The sequence below is a fragment of the Barbatula barbatula genome (assembly GCF_947034865.1).
Source record: "Barbatula barbatula genome assembly, chromosome: 5".
Classification (NCBI taxonomy): domain Eukaryota; kingdom Metazoa; phylum Chordata; class Actinopteri; order Cypriniformes; family Nemacheilidae; genus Barbatula; species Barbatula barbatula.
Genome location: NC_136769.1, coordinates 6257429 through 6267170, shown reverse-complemented (window position 1 = coordinate 6267170; position 9742 = coordinate 6257429). Strand labels below are relative to the sequence as shown.

General features: G+C 40.9%; 2 protein-coding genes across 2 annotated transcripts; both read right to left on the bottom strand.

Moving 5' to 3' along the window:
• Positions 1–4975, bottom strand: mcm5 (minichromosome maintenance complex component 5). Its single transcript, XM_079455459.1, has 16 exons — positions 4609–4975; positions 4077–4203; positions 3829–3957; positions 3564–3736; positions 3324–3479; positions 3077–3246; positions 2809–2980; positions 2509–2620; positions 2256–2399; positions 2103–2168; positions 1808–1984; positions 1498–1610; positions 1284–1412; positions 975–1117; positions 526–653; positions 1–431 (listed from the first exon to the last, which is right to left on the bottom strand). Exons 1-16 carry the CDS (start codon positions 4776–4778, stop codon positions 330–332), a joined length of 2211 nt encoding a protein of 736 aa, XP_079311585.1. The 5' UTR covers positions 4779–4975; the 3' UTR covers positions 1–329.
• A 147-nt stretch (positions 4976–5122) lies between these two features.
• gcat (glycine C-acetyltransferase) lies at positions 5123–9294 on the bottom strand. Its single transcript, XM_079456814.1, has 9 exons — positions 8970–9294; positions 8232–8362; positions 8060–8161; positions 7834–7980; positions 7530–7684; positions 7010–7092; positions 6703–6874; positions 6343–6464; positions 5123–5898 (listed from the first exon to the last, which is right to left on the bottom strand). The coding sequence occupies exons 1-9, from the start codon at positions 9187–9189 to the stop codon at positions 5747–5749; spliced, it is 1284 nt and encodes a 427-aa protein (XP_079312940.1). The 5' UTR covers positions 9190–9294; the 3' UTR covers positions 5123–5746.
• Positions 9295–9742: the final 448 nt, after the last annotated feature.

Here is a 9742-nt window from a genome sequence, read left to right as displayed (position 1 = left end):
GATTTCTTAAATGCTTTATTATGCATTGTTTCTCAAAACAACATTGAAGTTGGACTAAATATTTTTAAGGACACCATCAAATGAAAGTTTTTCACTTTCGAGGACTTAATAAACCACATTACACAGCAAAATCTTGTGACAAGCTTTAACCAATCCTGCATGCACTACAGGATGTTGATATGTTTAACCCATCACTTCAAAAAAAATGTATAGCAAGGAAATTATATACAAGAAACAACATCTTTGCAATGCGGTCCATCTCCCTATCAGCCTGACATCTGCTTTTAAACAACAAACGTTCAGGTTATTTTCTGGCAAAAAGCATCTCTCTACTTGACCCTGTACAGGACTTTCCTCTGCATGCGATGCTGCAGTTCTCCCCTCCTCATCATCAGATGAAGGACTTTGTGAATGGCATGTTCTGGATACTTCTGCTCGGAGACGAGAAGAGATGCGTTCATTGACAATGTGATAAAATGCACAATTTGAAATGCTTAACTGTAACCCAGTGGAAACACAACACACCTGTTTGGTGAAGTCCTGTACAATGCTGTGTTCAGACACCTGGGAGCCGATGGCGAATCGTCTCTTCAGCTGTTTCTCTAGGCGAGAGACCATCTCCTGATCTTCCTGGGTTGTAAATCCCTCCACACCTACATATATGACAAAATATTACATCAAACTGTAAAAAAGCATTCAATGTCGTCTCATTCAGTGACCTATTATATTGAGTAAAACAGTGTGGAACTTACAAACTTACATTTTCTAGTAAATAAAAATCCTTAACACTAAACCAAGACATAATGCCGTTAACTACCATATTCTTGGTTGACTTAATAGATCAAATGTACAGTATGTACCCATGAAAACCCAAGCCATTTATATTTGGCATAAAATGTTTAATAATGTAAATTACAGGCCATAAAACCAATGTCAGTCAACCTCTAGTTTCACGTCATAGCATACTCGCTTACCAGAGAGACTGCCGGAGAGGGCCGCGTCTAGTGTGGACACCTGGAATAGCCTCAGAGCCTCATCCACCTCTTCTTCTCCAGCGATGGGCTGTAACTTCATCTTAGCAAGAGACTCCGCAATACGCACAACAGCCTCAAGCTGCCTGTAAGGTCAAAGAATAAACCAATTAATGCACAAACAGCTACCTACAACTTACAATATCAAAATGTGCTAACAGTATCCAAATGCAACAACTAGTTCTTTGTTTTTAGACCAATTCATTCGATTGTGGGAGAAAAAGCACAGGAGCTAGTAAAGTCAGTAGTTACCTGACAGTGATGGGGATGGAAGCCCGTCTATCGATCTCTCTCTCGTGCTCCTTCGCACCGCTCCTCATCAGAATGTATCTGTTCTTCAGCTTCTCTGCAGCCGCCGCCGACAGTCGGGGACCACATTTTCTGTACGTGTACAATAATGAGTCTTTATTCTGAATTGAAACATTTAGGAGTTACCCCGTTTTGAATCCATGGGGTCCACACTTACGTTCTGCAGTAGGCGATGTACTTCTTTAGCGTGGCCAGAGGAATCTCTCCTTCCACACCCTCCATCTGGGTCCGAGCGCTCAGGTGAACATTCATCACGTGCCGAGCCAAAGTCTGAAACAACAGAAGTTAGCGTGAATTTTCGCTTTCAAAAAGCAACACACAAAGATCAATATAACTTCTATAAATCTAAAAACATGCAAGTAAAAATGTGAAAAACCAGGCCCAAATTTTCTGTAACATTCCCACTAAGGAAACATCACAAGTCAGGATTGCAGTTGCTCACACATCGTTCACAACATAAGACCCACCATGTCTCGCTGTTGGTCGTGATGGTCTTTGATTATAAAGATCATGTCGAATCGAGACAGGATGGTAGGCATGAAGTCGATGTTGTCTTCTCCTTTTGTGTCGTCCCAGCGACCGAACACAGAGTTGGCGGCAGCCAGCACAGAGCAGCGAGAGTTCAGAGTGGTTGTGATTCCAGCCTTCAGGTTACAAAATTCAAGGTCAAGTTGACGACATGATGGTAACACAGATAAGTAGTGACGCACAGCTTTAAGAACAAGGCTGGAGGGGTATCAGGAGATTGTCATGACGATATACCTTTGCGATAGAGATGGTCTGCTGTTCCATGGCTTCGTGGATTGCAACTCTGTCGTCTTCTCTCATCTGTTTGAAAAGAAAATGCCTTGATTATATAAAGTTCTAGAAAAGAAAAAGTGCACTTGATGTTAATACATAAAATCTGACACCAACCTTGTCAAACTCATCGATGCAGACCACACCGCCGTCAGCCAGCACCATGGCACCTCCCTCCATGATGAAACCACGAGTGTGAGGGTCTCGCAGCACAGAGGCGGTCAGACCGGCTGCACTGCTGCCTTTACCAGAGGTGTAGACCTAACAAAAGACAACAACAGACATTAAACTCCAAGTTGGATCCTACAATAGGTTAAAAAAGAAACTAAACATTCGCATTAAAAGAAGCAAAAACTTGTAAGAGTCTTACCCCAATCGGAGAACATCTTTCCACAAATTTCAGCAATTGAGACTTGGCTGTTCCTGGATCTCCGAGCATCAGCAAATTAATATCGCCTCTGCGCGTCAGACCATCAGGCAACCTGAAATTACAGTGAACGTTACTTTATTTATTCGTATCACCAAAAAAAGAATTCATGGCAAACTTGGTCTATTATAACTTGTATAATGGAACCAATATAAACGTGTATGAGTAAAAAACATTGTATGAAATAACTGACAATATAAAAGTAAAGAATCAAGTTTAAACTTCACTCTCTTTGTTACTCACCTCTTTCTAGAGCCTCCAAAAAGAAGACACGCTATGGCTTTCTTCAGGTCATCGCTTCCATAGATGGATGGAGCGAGAGAGCGAGAGATGGAATCGTATACTGAGGGAGTGGAAGCCAGAGACCTCAGCTCCTCTTCCTCCTGGGGTGAAACTAATCCGGAGGCTCCACGACCTGCAACAGCGCGAAACTAAATGTAAATCAAGTTTGAGTAGCTAAACATGAACCAATAGCAAAATAATGATCCCACAATGCTTTGCAGGCACTCACCGGCTCCTTCAGTATCCACTTCGATGCCAACGACTCGCAGGTATGCCAGTCTGATGCCAACGCCTGCGCCCATATCACGACCCTTGTTTTTGGTCTGGGCCACCTTCTTGATGGAGTAGATGCCCATGACGGTTACCCTGTTTCCTGGTACCACGCGGTCACACAGGTACCTGAAAATCACGAAGGTCAGAGTGAGACTTATGTACACTGAAAGCATCGTGTCGATAAACTCAACCCGAGCGTGTACCGGTCGCAGTAGAGCTGCATGTGTCGCGGCATCTCTCCATGAGGAACAGCATCGGGGGCTTCCTGCAAACGCTGAGTCTGGAAATCAACGCAGACGCATCGGTCCGGAATGATGAAATACGGATCCACGGGGCACTTTACGCTACCCGCCTGTTCGCTGAAGGGAAGCAAGAGGGGCGTATTCAGCAATGACTCATTTTAAAATAATATCAATCTTTGGGCGTCCCAAGATGAGACTCACGTGTTACACTTGCGGGGAAGAGCGTAACCCTGCAGTCCCGGAGGCAGAGGAATGTTACTGATAACAGACCTGCAGCCACGGCACTGAAGACACACTCTTGTGGCTTTGGCTCTCACTGCCGTGGAGGATATGATAATACCGGGAATCTTCACGAGATGCGACACCTGCTCCGACTGCAGACAGATGAAAGAAACAAACACGGAATGTTCGCCAGGAACATAAAAAGTGTATAGAGCAAATGAGAACAATGTAATGCGATGCTCACCTTCAGATTGCGGATGTTGGACGGGTGGGCGTCGCTCTTCAGCATGACCTGTACGTCCTGCACCGTCTCTTCTCCTACAGGACGGGGGCGTGTGACCTCATCAGCAACTTCCTGCGCCGCCTCTTCCAACTGTCAACCATAGAGTGACACCAATGGAGGCTCAGAATACAACAAATGTTTGTTTTGCCCGTCCCGTAAATGATTGTTTATTAATCTAGAAAATATATTGTTTTGTTGCTCGATCTTACCAAAGGCAAGTTCTCGGTGGGCAGTTTGTAAAGACAGTCTGAAAGATCTTCATCAAAACTGGCCAAGTCCTCCATCTCCACCTCAATCCAGTATTCTCCCAGGGTGTAATGCCTCTTGAGCTCATCTCTGAAGAAAAACATGCATTTATCGGTGCACAAAAGAAAACATCCACAAACCCGTAATAGTATGCAATTGTACATTAGTCTACTTATAGTCTAGTTCACTAATAATGTAGTTCAGGGAGTCGGTTCCTTCGAATGTATTGCAAATAGGGTTAGATTCATTCAAATAGCATTAAAAGTCGTGTCACGTGACCTTTCACAATGCGTTACAGACGTATTTTGCAGATCGGTTTGTCTGAACAGTTATAGTAACAGACAACAAACTTGATACATTATAAATATGTTTACATGAATTGAACTATAACATTTACAGACAGCAGGTAAAATAACCACAGAAATCATTGTGCTAACCCGTTGTATTGCGTCTCGACACCGATATGCAAGACCATATTATTGTTACGAACAATACCTGTATTTGTAAGTGAATCCCGTGCGATCGGTACCGACTCTAAACTGCCTCAAAAACTCCCGAAACCTCTTTTTGATCTGACTGCGTTTGACGACCCCCTCATCGCCAATGCTTTCTCCTCCACCAAAACTGTCACTGTAATACACTCCTGGATCATCAAATCCCGACATTTTGCGCGTATTCTAATATATTACAATAAATTACGAGTAATATTTATTCTAAAAAGTGCTATATTTTGTCAATATGGCTATTCTTTCTCGTCACAATCAACAACGTGCTCCAGTGAGACGCTACAGGCACGGACTGACTTTCGCGGCAAAACCCTAAGCCCTGCCCTACGCTGCAGTCAGACTCCGCCCCCACGCTCTTTTTCGACTTGCGCATTGGACAGAAATACATCGTGGCGTCATACGTCACTATAAAAGGAGGTTCTGAACTACAGTACTGGCGGGAAATACACAAAGCGGAGTGCAAATGGGAGGAAGTAGTGGGTCTGATGGCGCGGAATATTAGTATGTTGAAAGCAGATTGGTCAGTTTTTATTACAATCATTAAAGTGCCCAATAATAAATGATTGTTGTTTATATATATATATCCACATACACAATTGTTTGTAAACAATTGTACAAAAAGTAAACAGAATGATGACATTCCTGGTATATATCTTTTTGTAATAATAGAGTACTATGCACACAAGCTCATCAAAAAGGTACGATTTTTATTTATTAGTGTGTCAAAAATTCCACATGTTCCTAAACATTCTTTGACAATAGTTGTAACAATCAAGTATGTTTTTTGTATAATTTAGGAATACAAAGAGATATCTCATAGAATCACTTGAGGATTACAGACAAAAAGAAAATCCCTTAACCTTTGCAGAAAAATTTTGCATTAATGTATAGCTGTAGTACCATTTATTGTCTTTTAAAATAAACAGGAAAACCCCAACTATGAATCATCAACAAAAGCATTTATTCAGTTAATTCTGAATAAGAATAAAATGTGACCTTTATAAATCACAGTAGCAACAAAAGCATGTTTTGCTTTGATATATTGTGTAACTTAAGCCTCGCTCTAACAGGTCACTCCAAAAACTACGGTAAAAGCTCCTCCAATCTCAGCCTGTGTGCTCCTGACATTAAGAAATGACACCATGCTTTCTGCCGGTTTGTATGAAGGCATCAACAGTACGATCGATGTCCTCATCAGTGTGAGCTGCAGAGATCTGGACTCGAATACGGGCTTTCCCTTTAGGAACAACTGGGAAGGAGAATCCGATCACATACACACCTAGAGAGACACACACACACACAAAACGATTTACTTAGGCTGATATGCTTGTTGCACATTTTATTCTTGATGAAAAAGTTCTCTGGGAGCACATTTTAAGGGACAATTCACTCCAAAATTACAATTCTGTTATTATTTATTCACCATCATGTTTTTTCAAACCTTATGAGATCTCCAATCTCTCTATTTGACCTCAATATATTCCACATTTATATTGCGCTTTAATTAATTTAGTTTGACCGCCCCATCCACATTTACCTTTATTATATAAACAAGTGGCCAGAATATTAGAAATATACTGTTTCATGGAAGTTTGAAAAAGACATGAGTATATGACAGACCTTCTATTTTAGGACAAACCTATTTGTATTGCAAAGAAATTGAACATGTGGTAGGTCCTCAAAATAATTTTAAAATGTTTTGAATAGAGAGCAGAATTATCACCTAGTTTCAGCATGTCATCAGCCATAAGAGAAGCCAGGCGAGCATCCCCCAGCATCACAGGGCAAATGGGATGAGCTGTGCCAGAGATGGTAAAGCCTGCCTGGGTCATGTTGTTTCTGAACCTTTGACAACAAACAAAACACTATTGGTAGTTCTTACTGAATGTAGGTACATACTGTCAAGCAAAAGTCAACTATTTTTGTGTTGACAGAAATTGTTATACCAGATCATTTTAAAAATGAGCTTGGTACTTTAACCCTGCTTATCTAGTGTTCACAAAGATAAACACAGCAACGTGATCTAAAGGGTGTAACTGTAAACCGAATCTACAAATACCCCACCTCACCCCTTCAGTACTACCTCATGGTTTTGGCCGTCATACTCTGCGCGATTTCATTGGATGCCAGCAGCAGTTCCACGGCACGGATGGAACATCCCACCACGGGAGGGGGGAGAGAGTTAGAGAAGAGGTACGGACGAGACCGCTGTCTCAGCAGATCTATCAAAGCTTTAGGACCAACCGTGTAACCACCTGATACAAATAAACAATGCAACTGTTGTTATGCAAAATATATTGATTCAACTTTATCAGCCATAGTGATGTTGTATAATATTAACAATGTGTTTTAGTCAATACTGAATAACTGAGATTTAAAGAAATACAAACCTGCAGCTCCTCCTAATGCTTTTCCCAGCGTGGAATTGACAATGTGCACCCTGTTCATAACCCCAAAAAGCTCATCTGTTCCTCTGTGAACATAAAATAGAAAAAGCATACATTAACTTTCTCACATTCTCAAGAAGCACATGTTTGTGACCTTCCATCCAAATCAAATGTGACAATATGACCAGACCTCTTATAACCTTTGTTATGTCAACATAAAAAAAATATTCTTATAACCCATACTCTGCAAGTAATCTTGAAATTTTAGGAATAAATATTTAAGAGATTGGCCAAATGTCTCATCATAAAGGGAAAATTGTATTGCCCCAAATTAAATATGTTGCCTGATCAAAATATGTATATTTTTTCTAATTATTCTTTTTCTAATATTTGTATTTACTGCAGAGTAAAACCAGGTAATCGTCAAACACCACAACACCATCTATATATATTATTTTCTATTATGTACCATTTGTAAAGAGACATATACATTTGAGGTCTGTAATTTGTCATGTACACTCACCGGCCACGGGGACCAAGGAAGCCGGTGGCGTGACATTCATCGATGAAGACCAGCGCTCCGTACTGTTCAGCCAGATCACAGATACCCTGCAGAGGAGCCACATCTCCATCCATAGAGAAAACACCATCTGTGACCACCAACCTAAGACGCGAGGACTGTGGAAAAACATGGACAAAGTCCAAAATTGAAAACACAATTTACGCAAAGCTACACTCCATAACCTGTGGAACCCCACAGTAAGTTTCCTTCAAAATATTATTTACATTTCATCAAATCATGCAACATAAAGAGACTCGCAACTCACCTGTGATTCTTTCAGTTTTTCCTCCAGATCATTCAGGTCCATGTGTTTGTACCGGAACCTCTTGGCACGACACAGTCGAATGCCGTCGATAATGGAGGCGTGGTTTAGTTCATCAGAGAGCACCGCATCATCGGGACCCAGCAGAACCTAAAACAAAGAGTACAGATGTGATGTTACAATGCATAAAGTGCCGCACTTTTTTTCTACATTTCATTAGTAATGTCACCTCAAACAGTCCAGCGTTGGCATCGAAGCAGCTTGCGTACAGAATGCAGTCTTCTCTTTCGTGGAACTGAGCTAGCTTCTGTTCCAAGTTCTTGTGAAGGCTCTAGGAAAACAGACATAATAATTATTCAAGCCTCAATACTTTAAACGTGAACATACTGGTTTTTCCTAACCTGGGTGCCACAGATGAACCGTACAGAGCTAAGTCCAGCTCCATATTTCTGCAGGGCATCAATTCCTGCCTGCACCACCTCTGGGTGGCTGGATAAACCCAAGTAGTTATTAGCACAAAAATTCAATATGTCTGTAGAAATAAAACAGAAGAATACAAGTTTCAATGTTTAGTTTTTCGAAAATGCACATGCACTTTGAAAAACATACGCCAAATGCAAAATGCAGATTCCCTGGCTGTAAACAGACTTGACAGCCCATAGATTAAGGAGGGTCACCTAAATATGTCACCTATGCATGTATTTGCTTCATACATTTTTATTTTATGTACATCGATGTACGTCGATGTATAAAATAAAGGAAAAGTATCACACGTTTCCTTTAAACGTGACTATTTGTACATCTACGCGTTACATCATTTCCTTTGTTTTTTTTAAAGAATGCATTAGATACAAATGTATGAAGCAAATACATGCATGGGTGACATATTTAGGTGACCCTCCTTAATCTATGGGCTGTCAATAGATTATCCCACAGAATGTCCAACGGAAACACTAGATTAAATAGGAAATGTCCATACAGACCCATGGCTTATCCTTATCACTTACCGGAAAAGTAAACTTTACCTTGTAACGTACGCTGAGGTCAAGTGCAATGTTACACCCGAACGTAACACGGTGATATATAAAGCTCACTGGGTTCTGTTTTGGGCTATTGATCTTTATTTATGTTCAGCTCACCCCCTTTACTTCCGTCCACGCAGATATGAGGACCCTGCTTGGACGTGATCACTCTCTCTCCCTTCCACGTGCCCGCTGCACGGATACCGTCCAGTTCCGTTTCCAGTACAGACAGCGCGTGCTCGACCGCAGCGTAATGTCTCTTTATATTAATATTGCATGACTGCAAAACACTTCTGACGGGAGCGCCGAAGAGACGGACTGCTGTGCGGTATGACATCTCACCAGCAACTATATCGACTACCAACGACACCGCAGCTGAAGTATTTACGACAAGAACGTCACTTACATGGGCGTCGACCAAACCGACTAATCAGACGCGTTTGCGTAGAGCCCAGACCCCGCCCCCATTTAAAGAAAAATTTGACATGACAAATTACAAGTAATAAACGAATAACGCAAAAGTACCATTATCGTTGTAAACTGTAAATTGTAAACTATAGCGGTTAATTTAACTTCAAATGCAAAAATTACATTTCCTGAAAAGATTGAATGCATTTTAAATATTTAAATATTTTTACCGTAACACAAATTAAACTACTGTTGTGTTGATATCCGCGAAAACACACTATAATATATATTATTGTTCAATCAATAAGGACATTTTATGGCCTTCTTCTGCTTATATTTATAGTCACATCCATAAAGCTGGAATTGCACGGCTGTTGGTTTACAACTGAGTCTTTTTAGAAGTAGAATCTGCTTCCATTTTTGATAGTGTTTATGAAGTAAAAATTAAAAGGTGATATATTCATTATTCTTGTGAACATGCT

Bases quoted from the DNA above. Each gene is read 5' to 3' on its own strand.
- gcat (XM_079456814.1), bottom strand. From the start codon at position 9,189: ATGTCATACCGCACAGCAGTCCGTCTCTTCGGCGCTCCCGTCAGAAGT. The intron at 7,093-7,529 runs GTGAGTGTACAT...TTATGTTCACAG, and splicing joins TTCCTTGGTCCCCGTGGCCG to AGGAACAGATGAGCTTTTTG. The intron at 5,899-6,342 runs GTGATAATTCTG...GTGTCTCTCTAG, and splicing joins TGATGACATGCTGAAACTAG to GTGTGTATGTGATCGGATTC.
- mcm5 (XM_079455459.1), bottom strand. From the start codon at position 4,778: ATGTCGGGATTTGATGATCCAGGAGTGTATTACAGTGACAGTTTTGGT. The intron at 3,737-3,828 runs GTGAGCATCGCA...ATCTGTCTGCAG, and splicing joins CCAACATCCGCAATCTGAAG to TCGGAGCAGGTGTCGCATCT. The intron at 2,400-2,508 runs GTAAGACTCTTA...GTCTTTTGTTAG, and splicing joins AAAGATGTTCTCCGATTGGG to GTCTACACCTCTGGTAAAGG.